The sequence below is a fragment of the Leptodactylus fuscus genome, chromosome 4 (genome assembly GCF_031893055.1).
Source record: "Leptodactylus fuscus isolate aLepFus1 chromosome 4, aLepFus1.hap2, whole genome shotgun sequence".
NCBI lineage: Eukaryota > Metazoa > Chordata > Amphibia > Anura > Leptodactylidae > Leptodactylus > Leptodactylus fuscus.
Window position 1 is genome coordinate 39,034,564 of NC_134268.1, and position 19,252 is coordinate 39,053,815.

Here is a 19,252-nt window from a genome sequence, read left to right on the forward strand (position 1 = left end):
CTTTCCCATTGGTTGGTTGAAGCCTACTTTGGGTATATGGCACAAAGTCTGTATACACCACTCAGCCGACAGTGTGTTTTTGTGTATAATATACGTGCTAGTATTGTCAAGTATATTTTTGCATCCATGTTGGCCTACCCGGTGTAATACAGTTTAATGAATTATCTGATGCCTTTGCATCAGATGTTTTTGTGTTTGTGTACAATGCCATCTCCTAGACTGGATCAGGATGATAAGAACCATCAGATTATCCTTAGAAGGATATTAGATACTAAACTATAACTGGGAAGACCTATGAAGACTCTTCCTTAGAGTCAGACGAGAGCAAGCGACCCAAACTAAGTTTACTATTTGCTATGGGCTAGAAAAAGAGAATGAAACTTTTTGGCTATTATATGAATGACTTTTAGGTGGAAGTGCTTGAAATTATAACTTAAAGCTTTCCATTGAGAGCAGAACAGCTGCACAACTACCAATTTCCAGAAATCCACCCCTTAAACTGCTTTTTCTATTATTTTCGCATGTCAGTGCTGTATCATTATCGAACATCATTCGCTTCAGTAAAGCTTATGGATTAAAATTCTTAAATCAAAGATTGATCGGAAGCCTCTTGACCGAGCACCCAGACTGTATCCGTATCTGACTCACCGCATTACAACCAGTCATATGAAAGATTTTTGGGTTAATAATATACTGCAGCATTCTGGGGAGTTTACTATTAAAAATATATCAGAATTATGTTGCAAATTTTGACAACTCTCTGTTATGAGCACCTTTTATAGAATCATTCATTTCCCCCAAAGTCTTCCATTTCGTCCATTGTCTTAAAATTTGGAAAAAAGACAAGGATATCCTCTTGATTGGACAGTTATTATAAAAAAAGTACACTGTGTTTTGTGTACAATTCTCATTGATAGGGCCCGTGCACAACATCCCTGAGATGCCATATAGTTGGCTTCCGTATACCTAAATATCTAAAGTAAGATCGAGACATAAAATCAAGAGATAGAGCAAGGTTTCGGTGACAATTTGAGGCTTTGTTTTTTCACATTTACACCCCAGCAGTTCAAGAGTAAAGAAAAGACATCCATATGATGTTCAGCATCAGACCATAGGGCCAAAAATTTCTACCTACTTTCCCTACTGGAAAATTATTACCAATACCCCTTCAAAGTGTTTCTCAAAGATGATTTCTTAAAGAGAACCCTTCACCATCCCCACCAACTCCAACTCGGGGAATTTTTCAATAGTTGATGCTCCACTGATTTGGGCGCAGTTGGAATTTTTGCTCTAGCTCCCACCATCCACAACTGCCCTTTAGACATGCTGTGTCCTTCCTGATCAGGGGATATGGCCATAAAGGTCTTGTGCTACTATGGCCATGTATCCGGTGTTCGTAGGACAGGAAATAAGTATCCGATCACTAGCGGCTGATCGTCATGTTCCCCGCCGATGAGGGACCGATAGGCCCCCTAAAGCCTCCCTTGTGCATATGTGTAACCAGCACTTCATTCACTTCTATGGAGCTGTGGCCATTGGCAGAGATTATAGTCCCAGCAGCCCAATAGAAGTGAATGGAGTGCCGGTCATGCAAGCACAGTGGCCTTCCAGTTATAAGGAGACTTTAGGCCCATTGTCCTGTGAAGGTTATAATCATGTAATGTATGAAAAACATTGTTATCCTTTAAGGCTGAATGCTAGATATAGTTGTTTATGCTTGAAACTGGTATAATGTTATATGATAAGATGGTGCCTGCATCCAGAATAGGTGCAAGAAAAACCAATGCTTGGCTTGCTGCCAGAAGACAATTCCCCAAGGTTACCACACAGGACCGGGAGCAGCTGGCTCTATGTGGAACTGCTTCAACTTTTTCTGTTTGTTTAAAATGTACTGTGCCAATCAGGAATGAATATGAAGACTGACATTGTTGTTATATCACTTACTTTCTCTGCTACTATTTAACCCCCGTGGACTTAAATAAAAATGCGTTAGCTGAGAGAGGAACTAATACCAGCATATAGATTGGTGTGACTTCTTTACCGCCTGGCACTCAGCCTAATTCATTAGGACGACGACAGTTACCCGGGATTATTGGTCAATTAGTCATAAACACAACTTTGACCTTATCAGTCCTACTGAGAGTTGGGGGACCCACAGGACAAGAGATGTGCCCATAACAGCATCATCTCTTTAACCCAATACTTTTTAAGGATGTGTACTGTGCCCATGAGTGTCATCTTCTGCACCTCTCAGCATTATGATGGCCTATAAACTCTCAAAGATATTTTTTCAAACCCTTTTTGATGGTACTTACAGCCCCGACCACCATAGACACAATGGCTTTGGTTGTTATTATGGTCACTGCCCCCTATAGAGCTCACAATCTACATTCCCTATCAGTATGTCTTTGGAGTGTGGAAGGAAACCCATGCAAACACAAGGAGAACATACAAACTCCTTGCAGATGTTGTCTTTGGTCAGATTTGCAAGGCTGTAGTGTTAACCACTGAGCCAATGTCATCAATACGCTTATATAGTATAGTAATATAGTAGCACTACATTCATAGAACTATTTTCATATGAACAATTTTATTTTTACAGACATGGCGGAGGTATGATACCGATCACAGCGGCTATATAGAAACAGAGGAATTGAAGGTAATGCCATATATATATATATATATATATATATATATATTCTGTTAGGGTATGATCATGACTTTGACAATCAAGCAAGCTAATAATAATTCTCATAACAGCTTTGAACGTAAAGGGATTGCAAAGGATTTATTTTTCCAGAGACAGCGCCACTCTTGCCCATAGGCCATGTCCGGTATTACAGCTCGGTCCTATTTCCCTTAATGGAGCTAAACTGCAATATTAGACACAGTTTATGGCCTGAAATAGAAACCATGACAGAACTTACATATGTGACAACACCATATAGATTATCCTAAGATGTTCAGCAAAAAATGTTTTATTAATGACTGCCTCCTAAAAGAGTTAGTGCAACGGCAGAAAAAAGAGCAACGTTCCTATTTGATATATTATACCTTTATATTATATTATTTGCATTGTCTCCTTGTAGGTAAATCGTCTCATATCATATGCAGATTTTTCCAGCAGGCCTCATATATCTTGTACAGGATTTGTGGGGTTGGATATTCATGTTAGTCAGCCAGATATAATAATTCAAAGGTATAGCACAAAAAGCTGCCGGATCTGTCCCGTCCTAGCCAAACTACTGTAATATTTCTTGGGCTCTCATGCTGGCTGATCTCCAATGCAAAATGTGACCTTAGTCACCTGCGGGGAATTGATCGGTGGCGTATTTTCTACTCCTTCACAGAAAATGCTTACCCTTCTGAAATGTAACTCTTGTTTATCCTGACAGAATTTCCTTAAAGATTTGTTAAAGAAGGCAAACAAACCGTACGAAGACTCAAAGCTAGAGGAATACACACAGATTATGGTGAGAGTCCTCTTTTTTTTAAAGAAGGGGTAAGGGGGCTTTGGGAAGATATAGTGTGTTGTATTCAGTAAGACGCCATTTTGATCTTATTTCTGATGATGTCACCACTGAGCAGTAAAGTATAAGATGCTGTATTCTCATGAATTTTGGTTCAGCCACAATATAGCAGCTGAGACTTTGGTACGGTAGGTATTGGGAGGACTAGTAAGTATAGTGTTGGGGAAGACTTGGTGGTTCCCTTAAACTGCTTTGGCATGGTTGACCCAATTTTAGACAAAACTAACCAACTCTCTCATTGGGACATTTTCTTCAACAAAAGAGTGACCCAGCATTAAAGAGAAACTGTTACCCAGTTTGGGGCCACCAACATGTTGTTTTTAGGGTCTCAAAACTGCTATGTGTAGTGTAGCGGCCCCTCGGCTATCCTAAGCTCACACCCCACAGTGTAGTCATGGCTGGTGTTGTAAACATAGTCAGGTAATCTGGCAACCAGAAAATATATTCTAAGGCCTGGTTCACATCTGTTTTCGGGGAGTTCACTTGGGCCCCCTCCCTGAACGGAAACCTATACGCATAAAAAAGGTTACCTGGGAAACACGTAGACCCCATAGATCCATGATGGCGAACCTTTGGCATGGGTGCCAGAGGTGGCACTCAGAGCCCTCTCTTTGGGCACCCATCCGTGGAACAGATTATACTGTGTGGGGGCCACTGTGGAGCAAATTGTACTGTGTGGGGGCCACTGTGGAGCAAATTGTACTGTGTGGGGGCCACTGTGCAGCAGATTATACTGTGTGGAGACGATTGTACAGTGTGGGGGTCACTGTGAAGCAGATTGTACTGTGTGGGGGTCACAGTGGAGCAGAAAGCTCTATAAAGCCCCATTCGTATGACCATATTTTGCAGGTCTGTAATTGTGTGCAATTGTGGATCCGCACATTATTAAGGTTAAATTGGCATGTTGGCACTTTGTGATAAATTACTGGATTTTGGCTTGGAGTTTGGGCACTTGGTCTCTAAAAAGTTTGCCATCACTGCGATAGACCATAGTAGGGTCCATGTGGTTTTTACTTGGTTTCCGCACGAAACATGTGGAGAGAAAAGTTCTGCAAGCAGTACTTTTCTCTATACATGTTTCATGTGGGTAACCACATGGACCTCGATATAGTCTATGGGGTCCGCAGGTTTCCTTAGGTAACCGTTTTTTTATATCTATAGGTTTCTGTTGGGGGGTCCCCAAGTGACGGAAACCCAAACACAGATGTGAACTGTGCCTGACACAATGGAAGTGTTTGCTTACTTGAGCAAGTTGACCTATACATCATTTAGTGATTTCCCTGATACAGAATAGAATATTCTCTCTACCTTCTCTGCCACAGGGCAAAGCTTGGTCACTGCCAAGGTCATAGAGGAATTTGATCAGTGAGAACTTGGCAGCCACTGGATATGCAGATATTTCTGTGTCTGGCCTTACTGCTTTACAATTGGAAAAAAGAAATCTGCAATAAAAACCTGAATCAGCAATAAAAGCATTACATATCTAGATGATCTGATGACCCGGCCTACATCATATACAGTGACATGAATGAACTATAGGGGCCATATAGAAAATGATTTCTAGAATTTCTTCATTTATCTGCTATCAATTATTTGTTAGAGATTTTCTCAACAAATCCATGTAACAATTATGCAAATTTTTAATAAAGGGATTTTCCTAGTACATGGATATTATAGTTTTAGGCAATGGCAAATGGAATCTGCAGAAGAGGATCCTGAGATCCCATAGAAATGAAGAATGTGCCAAGAAAAATGGCTGCTAGTAGATCTTGAGGCATACCTCCAACTTTGCATAAATGAATAGCACAGATGAATATAAGAAACTCTATAATATATCTTATTAAAGAAATTAGATTCCTTCACTTTTCAGGAGAGTTACTTTCTACCTATTAGTCTATGAAGAGGGGAGGGGGGAGGAAGAGGCTGCTGGAAAAGACACTCAAATAAATGCTGCTACTACACTATGCTGAGACAGTAGCTCTTTTAACACTGCTATGCTTGTAGATAAAAGGCTAACAGTGCACAAAATGAGGCAATAAATCAATTACCAGGCAAAAGTCTCCTCCTCCCTCCCCCTTCTCCATAGAATTCTATGTAAACAACCATATTGACACACAGTGTCCACTGACGTCAGTTACCAGTCCATGTAATGTACAGACATGCTGGGTCTCCAGAGTGAGAGATTCTCTCTGCAGACACTCCATTATTGCTTGATAGAATGTCTAATTATTAGTATAAGTTTAAGTTGCACAGTCATCTATATACAGTGTAGTAACACAAGAAGTGCTTAAAGAGATCCTATGATTAAAAGTCAATTTTTTTGTCCCTAACATGTAGGAATAGCCTTAAGAAAGGCTACCTTCTCCTACCTTTAGATGTTTTCTGCACGCCGCTGTTCGGTATATAATCTGGTTTTCATCAGTATGCAAATGAGTTTTCTCGCGGCACTGGGGGCGGGCTTCAGCACTCAAACAGCACTGGGGGCATCCCCAATGCTGCAACAGAACTGTTCACGCGTCTTCTTCCGGCAGTGGCTTCAAACTCCTAGGCCTCAGGCCTAGGGCAAAGCTGACTTTGCATGCCTGCCGGCCACAAGGAAAATGGCCGCTTACAATACTGTGCAAGCAGCCATTTTCTTGTGTCCAGCGAGCATGCGCAGTCGACTTTGCCCTAGAACTAGAAGTTTGAAGCCACCACCAGAAAAAGACACAGGGAGAGGCCATTCCTTTAGAAGATGAAGGCGGCACTCGAGAGTTCTCTCACAGCATTGGGGACACCCCCAGTGATGTGAGAGAACTCATTCGCATATAGACAAAAAACAGATTAAATACCGAACGGCAGCCCGGAGAAGACATCTAAAGGTAGGGGAAGAATAACCTTTCTTAAGGCTATTTTTACGTGTTAGGGACAAAAAAATGACTTTTAATGATAGGATCCCTTTAAGTCCAAAAGAATGAGAGTCACTTAAGGCCACTCCTACAGACTCATAGAGGGGGGAATCCTGAGTAGTGGATCCTCCACTATGACGTCCATATGGCCTGAAAGTGGGGTCAGCAGAATTTTGGAGCTGATCAGCAGGCAATCTTAAGGCAGCATCCAGACTATAGAGATGTGAATTTAAACACACCTGATCCTTTGTTTACAAAGTGTGGCACAAAAGTTATAGACAGGACATAAACATGTACAGTAGGACTGCAAAGTAAGAATGCTTTAATAGTTTCTTTTTGTCAATTAAGTATATGTAAAGTTAATATAAGAAAAAAAAATCCCCATCGATATTTGGTGTGACTTTTTACCCTTTGGAGGAGGAGTCCTGAAAGTGATGATCCGGCCCCCTCAGAGCCCTGATCTCATCATTATCCAGTCTGTCTGGGACAACATGAAGAGACAGAAGGATTGGACCAAGCCTACATCCATAGAAGATCTGTGCTGTGGTCTCCAAGATGGCGGGAACAACCTCCCTGCTGAGCTCTGCCAAAAACTGTCTGGAGAAGAACTGACGCAAGGCAAAGGGCAAAGGTCACACCAAATATTGATGAGATTTAGGCTTCTCTTTTGTACATTCACTTAATTGGCAAAAGTCCACTATTAACACTTCTATTTCTGAAAATAGCCTTACTTTGCAGCATTACACGCTCAACTAAGTTTTGTCTAACAAAGGACACATCTTGCAGACGTAGTAACAGGTACCCAGGGGCAAGCACCCGAAATGGTGATAGCAGCCATAAGACTGCACACAACTCTTCAGAGATAGCACTTGACAAAACTTGCTGATTTTTAATGAGCATTTTGTTAGATAGAAGGAGGAGGCTATCTGATTTTGGTGGCCCAGTCACGGTCTACTAGACCCACGCTGAGGTTTACTGTGATCTATTATGTAGCCCCCACCAGGTGATGCAGGCCCCTTCCATTATTCATTCCTGGTTACAACCACACGCCAAGGACATACTACAGATTATTTGGGCACTTACACATTTGTTCTCCAGACATTATGGAATAATAGAGTTAAGATAAATGATGACATGATGAGCATCAGCTGATTTATACGACAAGTCCCCTATGTACAGTATATAACAGGAAAAATCAGGTTAATCCAGGCCATCATTGTAATATTTCCCAGGACCATTGTTCAGAGCACTAGTGGCTCCTTATTAACCACAATTCTGTGTATTGCATTTTACTTCATTAACGTTTAATTGGGAGGATTCCCAGGTCTTTGTGATTTCCTTCTCTCTGTGGTATCTGTACGGTATACACAAGGTGTGGAGTATATCTCCATCAGATAGCGTGCCAGAAAGGACATGAGCAATGCAGTGCAATGTTCATTAGTCTGACTATGAGTATGCGATGTATATGATAAGTACATGTGCTGGATATAGGTCTTTAGGTCTTATCTGCAATATGCACTTATCTACAGATAAGAACAGATGTAGCAGAGTCTAACATGTCATTTAATATTGTATTGTCTGTGCAATATCTACTGAATAATCCAGAGTAAAACCAATAACAAAACATTGTGATATTATGACAAACTCAGCACTGCTACATTATGAGTATCATATATATACTTATTATATTATATCCAACACTATTACACATATTATGAGGCGCATTTATGAAGACTGGTGTAATGAATGGTGGTCTTCCTAATCCTGTCACTAGGGGAAGACCTGCCTGATTTATAAGGAGGTTGTCATTGCTCCAAAGTGATAAGCAGCAACACCCTCATTGCACTAAAGAGCTCATTTTCATATTGACAAAAATGGCAATATCTTGGGAATAGAAGATTCATAAGTGGAAAACGCTATTTGATTCAGTATCTATCCATGCAGTTGGGTTGATCTTTTGGGTTCTGCTGACAGACTCCCTTTAAGCCAGAAGGACAGAGCCGTAGCCAGGGAAAAGAGAGTCAGAAACTGTGGTCAGTGGTAAATGTTGGCACTCACAGGGGCAGGTTTACGATAACCAAAAAAACCTGTCTTCGTTGCCCATTGCAACCAATCACAACGTAGGGTTGCCAGTGAAGGGTTAATCTATGCCTAACAGGTGGGATAGACCTTGGTTCTTTGATTAACCCTTTACTGGCAACCCAACAATGCACTGTTAGTTGTACAGCATAAGAAAACATGGCTAATGTTTTCTTCTTAGAAAGTGACATCACATATGTTAGTCACATGTCAATGCTGTAGCTCATCCCCATTCATTTTAGACGAGATGGGGTGCGTTCAGGGTGGTGTGGCCATTCATTTTAATGAGATTGCAATGTACTATGGCCATGTAGCCAAAGGACATGAGGTCACTTCCTGAAAGAAGAAAGCAGCCATGTTTTTCTTATCCTGCCCATCCCTTTAATAGCTAACATCAAGTTGTTCCTAACTTATACACTATCCTGTGGGTATGTTGCAGATCGATGGGGTCCAGTCCTGAGACTGGATTTGTGTTGCTCTCCATTCTGAATGGAGCGATGGTCAGACACGTGTGCCCTATTTCATTCATATCAATGAGACAACCAGAAATAATGACTGTATAGCAGTCAGTGATCTATGGGGGTCCCGGGGAAATGAATGGAGTGAGGTGTGCTTATATGACTACCCCCTTTCCCTCCATCCATTCTTCCCTATAGTCCCCATCGCTCTGCCCATTTATGGCTACAGGATAAGTTGATAAGATGTGAAAACCCCTTTAAGTAACTTCTACGATGCAAGAAACACATGGTTGTGTGTCCTTTTGAACATGGTGTGTTGGTACTAAATCTAGATGTGACCACAACTACAAATTGTTGCCAATACAATATTGCTTACTGATGTCATGTATTATGGCGGTGGAAATGCTGAACATATACGATAGATTGAAAACTTCAGGCGGACACATTTCCATCATCTGCTCATGAAATGGCCGTCATCCTTCTAACATGATGTATTAGACGATATCTGGTATAATTATAGCGGCACATTTATAGGTTGTGATTGCGAAGTGAGCGAAGTTGCCAAGTGCTAGTACTTAATAGGTGTAGAGGGAGACATGTCTTTTTTATTTAAGCTTTGTGCTCCAAAGGCAAAGTCATTATAGATTGTGATATTCCTCTATGAAAGGCGAGCTCGGCTATTATTAAGTGTCCTAATTTTTAATGAGTAAAATGCATGTCATTTGGAAAGAAAAGTTCACTCGAGAATCCGCCGGCCTGTGCGTATTCAGTACAAGAGCTCCATTTACAGCATAATACCCATTCATTTTTTGGATTTGTGAGAGACCTAGTTTCCTGGCGCTTAATACTTTCTTATTGCCGTAAATTTTATTAGGAATGTTCTGACTTATTTACATGTGAAGAAAAAATCCAATTCTGGTATAAAGGTGTTCAGTCTGGCGGGGTAAGATCGCCGTTCTCCCGTGCGATCCCCTCAATCCCAGGCCAACTGTTGTAATAATGAGGGGCTTTATCAGCTCCTTAGCAGCCAGACGGGCTCCTTGCATAAACATGAGCAGCCTGTGGCTGGAGAATACAATGGGGCTTTACTGCAAGGAGGCGCCCAGCTCTTTCATTTATTGATATTATGAAGTTTTTATTTTAAGTACTATTCACAAGCAGCTCATCCTCTCGGGTGGCGAGTGACGGGAGTTAAAAAGCATCGCTCTTCAAAGTCATTGCTTGTCGGAATGTAGCCAAGTACGGCGTCGCTTCCTCCACAAAGCCTCTATTCACATTGAAATCATGATCTGATGATGAGCTGACGGTGTCCTGGTGGCAGCGAATACCAACAGCAATGGCACAAAGAAAACAAGTTCAGTAGACTATCACGTCTTTGTTCGTCTTCGTCTGGAACTTTCCTTTCTACAATGAAGAGATGTATCAATGGCGCAAATCTCTGACAGTCTTAGGGTTGTGCCACCTAGATGGTACTTTAGGGGTTTACGGAGAATCTGTAAAGGCTAAAATATTTCCCAAATCAATAACAGGAGTCACTTATAGGAGCAAGAACTTATCTTTCTGGCTCTATACCGATGAAGCAATACTGAGATAGCCTAGAAGGGTACAGGAGGTGGCCCCTGCATGGATCATCTGTATGGAGTCACTACTGACATTGGACGGAGGAGGGAGCAGTCCCTGTATAGTGGCCAGACACTGGTACTGCAGCTCAGCGCCCACTGCCCATGAACATAACCATATCCACATTTTTACACTATTAAAAGTTAAACATTTTCACAAATATAAGTAATGAAAAATGTTGCAGTGTTTTACAGATTTCCTCTAACCATCTTAGTCTGTTGCCTTGATCGGTTGTCAATGGATATGGCCATGAATACTTTCTATGGTCTGGGACTTGCCAGAAACACAGCCATGATGTCCTTATTGGGGCTGGATTATCTTCTCATATATGTAGTGTCCCTGCCTGATAAGCTGTCCACAATAAGGATATCATGGCTGGGTATCTGACAAGTCCCAGACATAGAAAGTTCCTACAGTCACGGTCATATCCACTGACATCCGATCAAGACAACAGATGTCACCACTAAGATGCTTAGAGAAAATCTTTAAAACTCAAAAAATGTTTAATTATTTACTTTTGCAAAAACGTTAAACTTTTAATGGTCAACAGATTTAAAGATGGTCATATATATAGGAAAACCCCTTTAAAGGAGACGAGTTTCCCCGAAACGCATCCTCCAGATGCTTTATATGCGCGATAGTGGTTACATTTTTTGCATACATCATCCCTTGTTTTTATTGTAATATGTTTTTTGATTAAAGGTTAAGTTTTATTGGATGCATTTGATTGCTGGACATCATCCTTTCTACCGTATCCTAAGACTAGGCCATACAACTATTTCTGGCCTAACACTAATGTGACCACATGAAGAGACAGACGGATTGGACCAAGCCTACATCCATAGAAGATCTGTGCTTAGGTCTCCAAGATGGCGGGAACAACCTTAAATGTATCATTATAAACTAGAAAAATATTGGTGAAAAAACAGCTATCAATACAGATTCCCCCAATAACATGCACTGAGCTTGGCCAAACGTGACCTCTGTAATAGAGCCAAGAAGACAGATGGTCTAAGACCCTATACCAGAACAAACAGATCCGTAGGTCACACTAAGATTCATGAGATAGTAGTCTGTATTTTACTAGGCGCTATGGGTTATTTTCATAAATATACATGGGCAGTAGGTCCGAGACGATCGTTTTTAAAATCTGATTTTCGATCATTTTCCAGCCGATCCCGAAAGTGAAATTTGCTCGATCGACGATCGGGATCCGCTCTTTCCTGATACCAATTGCTCAATCCTATTCATGATATATACATGAATAGGGTTGAGCCAATCTTGAGATTTCAGGATAATTTATAAAATCCGATTTTCGATCATTTTCCAGCCGATCCTGATCGAGATCGTGAAATTTGCTCGATCGCCGATCGGGATCCGATCTTTCCTGATCCCGATCGCTCAACCCCAATGGGCAGGTTTAATTTTTCAAATATTCGTCAAGCAATTTTCCGATATACATGTCTTACAAGTATGATTCAACCAAGTTTTTTCTTTTTTGTGCAGCTTAGGATGTTTGATTCAAATAATGACGGGAAGTTGGGGCTTACAGAAATGGCAAGGTAAGTCTACAAGTCGGTCACTGCACTTCTATCACTGTATAATGGAGGACAGCATATATTTTGTACAATATTCAAAGCTCTTCTATCTACAACTTCCTAATATCTGGGGTAGACAATTTGGGGCTGCCTGTGACAGCATGCGGTGGTTGGGATAAATTGATTTCTGGGGCCAACCCACCGATAAAAGCCCACAGTACCCTTCAAATTTGGGGGTCCTATGGTGGAACATTACTGTGTTAGAGCCTACGCCAAACCAGAGGATCCTCCGGTGGGTTAGACTGAGTTGTAGGCACTGGTTCACATTTGTTTTTTGGCCTATTCATAACATCCAAAAATAGAGAGCCTATATAAGAGACCATATCGAAATCTTTACTAGGTATTAATAGTGGTGGATTACACAAAGTTACATTAGTCATTACTGTACAGAAATAGTTGACTTGTAGACAGGGACTGACAGCGGTGACATAATGACTTCACAGTATACGTTCTTTAGTCCAGTATGTCACTTTAGGTAGCAGGTTATAGTAAGGCCATGGAGAGGGTTAAGTCCTGGCCGCAGGGTGAAACTAAGGTAAGAACTGTACTTATGATAGGCATTAGCTGAGGTTATGGTCGGAAAATCTGCTACTATTTACGCAATTACATGTCCAGCATTATTAGCAAAAAGCGTTCCCTGGGAAGCAGACAGTCGTAACCTCACTTTATATCTTTTCTCTGTACTTTCAATCATAGACTGAATCTATTAACCAGGGAAGATATTTTATGCCATTACCCACAGACTAATTTGGCAATGCTATACTGGTGTGAGGATGCACAGACAAGGCGAAATATTAGGTGTATTCTTTAAATCTGTACCCAGCACCTCCAATGGTCAGCTGTGTCACTCAAATAAGCATAGCGCCATACATTCTATAGTGTCTGTGTTTGGTATTGCAGTTCAGCTCCATTCACTTGAATGGGACTGAGCTTCAAACAGGCCATGTGACTGTGGTATAAAGCTACGCTTGCCTCACCTCAATTTACTGCTTCTGCTTTTTCATAGAAAAGCACTAACGTTACAATAGACCTTATGGTGTCTGAATGTGAATCATGAGAAAAAATTATATTAAGGAATTATAAAATAAGCAACTCCATCATATACTGCTATTGCTGAAATGACTCCCTTTATGCGTGGTTATGCTGATCCATTGGTAACGGGGCACAGTGGGTATGGTATGGGTGTTTTATTTAATGTTTTACCAGTGTATTACATATAATAATATTGATTTACTTATGTCAGTTGAAACATTGTATAATAATACTGAAAGAAACAATCCTGGAAAAACTGATACAGTGTTACGTGTAGTTCAGCGCCACAGGGTTGGAGAATGACACGGGGATTCACAGATCACTTGGGTTGAAGCTTCGGGAAAGATTGGATCCCGATCGGCGATCGAGCAAATTTCACGATCGGGATCGGCGGGAAAATGATCAGAAATCGGATTTTAAAATCGATCCTGACATCTCAACCCTACAGATCACCAAAGATATAATCCCTTTGTTATGATCTGTCCCCTCAGGCTGACACTAAACATAAGAGTGGATCAGTTTTATATATGTTCTAATATTATGAAGGTTTATATCTGTCCATGCATTGCTTTAGTCTTTAGTAATAAAACCCTTGTTTGTTTCCCTAAGATTGCTGCCAGTCCAAGAAAACTTTCTTCTAAAATTTCAGGTAAGAATTCGATTCCTATACATTCTGATAAAAATCTGCCAGCTCCAGGTTGTCAGATATAAGATCCATATCTATAAGAATTTTCTTGGTTTTCATTTTAGCCCTTACATTACTGACAACAAGTCATTGAGGCTTCGTATTGTTCCTGGTATATCTATCATACATGTCATAGAGACTCTCTTTCTGGCACTGGGTTTCTTCTCTCAAATCAAATCAAATCAAACAAGCTTTATTGGCACGTCCGAATAGATATTTGGCATTGCCAAAGCTAGTAAAGTGGGGGGGTGGAGTTGGATTCGGGAGGGGAGTGGTGGGTATGGGGGGGTGGGGTGGGTGGTTTGGGGTATAACAGTCCATGGAGTCTCGTCTTCCTCTTAGTTGGTGACAGCTATATGGGGAGGTAGGGTGGGGTGGGTCTCTCAAATCCCGTCAATGTCTTAAGGGAATAGATGGACCTTTAAGTGACTTTGCTCCTACCCTTCATCAGCATGGTCATGTTTGAGTGCTCAGTTGATATTACCCTAAACACATAGAGCCCCAGCATCTACCCAACGCGCCCCCCACCATGCCTAGTCATCCACGTCAATCTATTTGATGGCCACATCTTGTAAAGCATACTAGTTATTCTAAAAAACCATAAATGAATAGTACAGGTGAATAAAAGAAACCTTGTACTATATCCTATTAAAGAAATCCGTTTCCTTCTCCATGTATTAGCTTCAGTTACTACTAAATATTGTGTTATTGCTGTTCTTTGGCCTTGTTCTTTGTTTCCCGGCGTTTCATTGTGTATTCATGGCTACAGCTTTGACTCTATGAGTTGTTTTTTTCGTTGTGCTCATATTATGACCATAAATGAATGAGCTATAGATAATACAGTATATATTACAGTCTTGTTATTATCTTATAGGGTGTAAAGATGTGTGGCAAAGAATTTAACAAAGCCTTTGAATTATATGACAAGGTATGTGTCTGGTTTTAAAATATAAAACTTTTCCTGTGATTTCATTACACAGCAGGATGTAGAGTCCCTGTTCACATCTGCGCTCAGGTTTCCGTTCATGGAGTCCGCTTGGGGACCCCAAACTGAATCCGCATTAAAAAAGCGGTTACCTTAGGAAACCCACAGACCCAATAGACCAGGGGTCGGGAACCTCCGGCTCTCCAGCTGCTGTGAAACTACAACTCCCATCATGCTCCATTCACTTCCATGGGAGTTCCCAGAACAGCAGAGCCAGTATTCATGCTGGGAGTTGTAGTTTTGCAACAGCTGGAGAGCCGTACGTTCCCTACCCCTGCAATAGACTATAATGGTGTCTGTGTGGTTTTCGCGCAAAAAATGTGGAGAGAAAAGTGCTGCTTGCAGGACTTTTCTCTACGCATTTTTCATGCAGAGAGGGGAATATAATCACCAAACAAGATGTGAATTGGGCCTATGGGCGTACATTGTAGAGTGGTTTTGCTTTGTTTTGCAGCTCAACATCATTCACATGGAACAGAGCTGTAAACTGGTCATGTATCCTAAGAACATGACATCACTGGCCTGTGAAGAAAAGCTGAGCTTCTTATAGCTTATCTCAGGGGTGTTTGGTTGAACGGAGTCACTGCAGTTTCGCTCTCATGCAAGTGAATGGGAGCTGATTTGTAATACTCCCATCTGCTAAAACACAGAGAACAGGCACACCATTCACTTGCATGGGGGTGCTGAGTGTCATCCCCTTACTAATCTAATATTGATGACCTTAGGATAGGTCATCAATATTTTTAGCCCATAAAAACCTCTAGGCTAAGGCTCCACGAGCCGTATCTGCAGCACTAAAGCACTGTGGGAAGAACCGCCGCGTGAACACATTGCGGTTCTTTCTGCAGTGCTTTTAAGAGAAAGTTCACAGAGTTTTCCTCTGCAGACTTTCTCTTAACATTATATCTACGGGAAATCCGTCGGCATTTCCGTAGATATAATGGACATGCTGCAATTTGCAAAGCCGCAACGGTTGTACAGAGCTGCATGTACAGTTGTAGCAAACATTACATTAACTTGTAACACAACAAGAGTCAATAAAAAAAAGATAACATAAGATAAGGGTAAGCTCACACAGCGATTTTTGGTCAGGATTTTGAGGCTGTATCCGCCTCAAAACCCTGACCAAAAAGACGGCTCCCATTGAAATCAATGGAAGCTGTTCAGGTCTTTTTTCTGGAAGCCGTTTTGCTCCGGCTCCCGGAAAAAGAAGTGAGATGCTCATTCTTCAGGCCATTTCGCCTCGCGATTCGGCCTGAAGACACTCCCTTCATTGGGCCTAATCCGGAGCGGAGTGCGCGGCTGGATGCCGGTGCAATGCATTGTCTGAACTTACCCTTAGTCTTGCTAAACCTCTATTCCTTTAAAGGTGATGGAGTTCATATACAAGAAGATGATCTCCAATGTCTTACCATAGCCCTAAATCCCTATTTTATCCAGAACTGTGATATTAGCGCTTAAGGCTGAATCTTATATCCATATACATATGTTTCTGTATAAAATAACCTGTCACCTATCGTTCTGTGTAAGTTTTAGTTGATATTTATATTTCCCATACACATTTTCTTACAACATTGCATCGTGGCATTCCTCTTGGAGAGGTATGAATAAATTGACAACTGGGTGTTACCATTCTCTTTATGCCTCCCTATACTTTTACACTGCCAGTTCTGATTGGACAGCATCAGATTGTGCAGAGACACGCCCCCACCTAGTAACACCTCTTTGTCAATTATTCGTACATTTCCAGGAGGAATAACAGAGTGATGCACCATGCATAGTGCTAAGTAAAAGTGTATGGATAATGCTAATATTTGCATATTTCACTAACAGTCCTATATCCAGCCATGGCCATACTATCTTCCTATGATGACTTATCCCTCGGCTTCTACATTCTTGATCTCTTTAGCACGTTGCATTACATTTCAGTGCATTTCCATAGTCCCCATTGTTACCTTCTTCCTATTGCTTACCTTATGCTGGTTACATCTCACTGATGGTCACCAGACTGTATAAAACAAGAAAACTCCATTAAACTTTAGAATTCATTAGAAAAAAAAAAAAAAGTCAGTAAAAATTATTCATTGGCTCATTTGCATGAATCGTATTCTTGAAGTCGGCAGCCCGGCACATTAAATGCGAGTCTTTCTCTTGACGACTTTCCATTTATCACGCAGGACGGCAGTGGCTATATAGATGAAAATGAATTGGACGCCTTACTGAAAGATCTCTGCGAGAAGGATAAAAAGGTAAATCTCCGACTTTATTTTTGGAAGGGGATAATTTGGTTTTAAATTAGATTTGAAAAATCTGGCTAATTTATAAAGGCGGATATAAAAGGAAGAACGGCGAATCTTCAGCCAAAGTCATAAGGATGCAAGCATGCAAGCATGCAAGTCCCACAATGAGGACAATATAGGAAAAAAATCCTACAGTCGTGTCAAACTAAGCGACAAGGGATTTGAGTGCTGTAAATTGGGAGGGTCACGTGGATTTCCAAATTGGATTACAAGGTATTATCTCTTCTTTAAATAGGAACTAGACATTAGCAACATCCCAAGCTACAAGAAAAGCATCATGGCCTTATCAGACGGAGGGAAGCTGTACAGAACGGAGCTGGCTCTAGTCCTGTGTGCCGACGAAAACTAGCCACGTGTCTTCTGCTAAGTGTATGTGACAGGCGCTAGGAGACGTAGGCTCGAACATCAAACTTCTTTTATATCTGTAAATCTAACTGCATATAGAGAATTAGCCAGAATGTGCTGCAAATTATTCTTTTTTTTTCCTTTTTATTTGTTTCTATACTGTTTGTAATGTACAGTTTTTGTAACAACAGGGGGAGAAGCATAAGAATGTCTTTGTACGAGACAGAATGTATGTTTGTGCAGAGAAGTAGTGGGGGGGGGGCTATGTGCCGAATAGGTTTTCTTGTATTCTTCGCATGCAAAGAGCCCTAGAAATCCTTCTAAATACTGACGAAATCGGAGCCAAAGCTACCCATTGCTCTCTCACTCCTGTGGAACTACAAGTCCTAGCAAACCCTGCCTCCAAATGGCCTCAGCAAAGCTGCCGCACAAGTTATTAAAGGCTATACTGAGGAAGGGGACGCACAATTCACGGCAGGGTCATAACTAGCGCATGATCTCGGCACATGTATGTATGTATCAGTAGAAATTTCTTTCTTTTATGGCTTTGGTGCATAGCCCTTTAAACAATCTGCTTTCGTAAAGACAATGACTAGGATTGAGCCGATCTTGAGATTTCAGGATCGTTTTTAAAATCCGATTTCCAATCATTTTCCAGCCGATCCCGATCATGAAATGTGCTCGATCGCCGATCGGGATCCGATCTTTCCCGATCCCGATCGCTCAACCCCATTAATGATATATACATGGATAGGGTTGAGCCGATCTTGAGATAAACTCCAACCTGGAAAAGGTCGGGATTGGAATTCTGATCATAATCGTGAAATTTACTCGATCGCCGATCGGAATCAGATCTTTTCCGATCCTGATCGCTCAAACCTAACAATGACTAATGTGGAGATGGGACAGAATGTATATTATTGCTGGAAATTGGTACTTAGAGGCAAAGCAACCTACCTAGGTGCTGCATGGAGGATGGTAAAGGGGCTCTATAGTATTTAGTGATCGGTATTACACTGTCATTTCATCTCAGGGAACATGGTTGAATGGTCATGTGACTGTCACTCTTGTCATATGGATCTAATGTAGGCATAAAAGTTTCCACCCTTAAAGGGGTTTTCCTGGTATAATTTAAAAACTAACTTGGGGACCTGGATGGGGTAAAATAAAATGAAAATATCATATCATTCCTATCACTGGCTTTATTGGTCATGCGATGGATACCGGTGATGTCACTGCTGATACATCACTGCCGGTATCCAACATGTAAGCATTAAACTCAGTGATTGGCTGCAGCTGTCACCCGAGTCCCTGCACTTCCAGCCTAGGCAGTGTGTGGACTGGAGGGAAAAAGGGGGCATCGCCTGAATTGAGGACCAGACTTAGATGAACACCATTTTTTATATATATTTTACCCCATCCAGGCCCCAATTAGTTTTTAACTTAACCAGGAAAACCCATTTCAATACCATTTCTATCTGAATTAGTTCACAATTCTGTGCTGATAATTTCTGTAATATATCTTTATGGGGATCAGAGCTCCTTTTTTATGATACAGAGATAGAAATGAATTGAAAGATCAGAATTCTGTCGACCAGTAATCACCACTAGGGGGAGCTTAGGAGCTTTCTGGAAACTGTTACACATTGAACACAATAAAAAAGCTCCCTCTAGTGGTGGATATAGGAAGACAGAATTATATCATTTTACTTGTATTTTTTGCAGACGTTTT

The 19,252-nt window shown here is 41.1% G+C and overlaps 1 protein-coding gene across 1 annotated transcript in view; it reads left to right on the top strand.

The window, feature by feature from the left end:
- The window catches only part of CALB1 (calbindin 1), a 53,223-nt gene extending 35,114 nt beyond the window's left edge, over positions 1–18,109 (top strand). Inside the window, exons 5-11 of the mRNA XM_075270339.1 lie at positions 2,603–2,659; positions 3,396–3,473; positions 12,082–12,137; positions 13,815–13,854; positions 14,765–14,818; positions 17,053–17,124; positions 17,411–18,109. Coding sequence (XP_075126440.1) covers positions 2,603–2,659; positions 3,396–3,473; positions 12,082–12,137; positions 13,815–13,854; positions 14,765–14,818; positions 17,053–17,124; positions 17,411–17,524 — 471 coding nt within the window. The 3' untranslated portion in view covers positions 17,525–18,109. The remainder of the gene's footprint in view (positions 1–2,602; positions 2,660–3,395; positions 3,474–12,081; positions 12,138–13,814; positions 13,855–14,764; positions 14,819–17,052; positions 17,125–17,410) is intronic.
- The last annotated feature ends 1,143 nt before the right edge of the window (positions 18,110–19,252 follow it).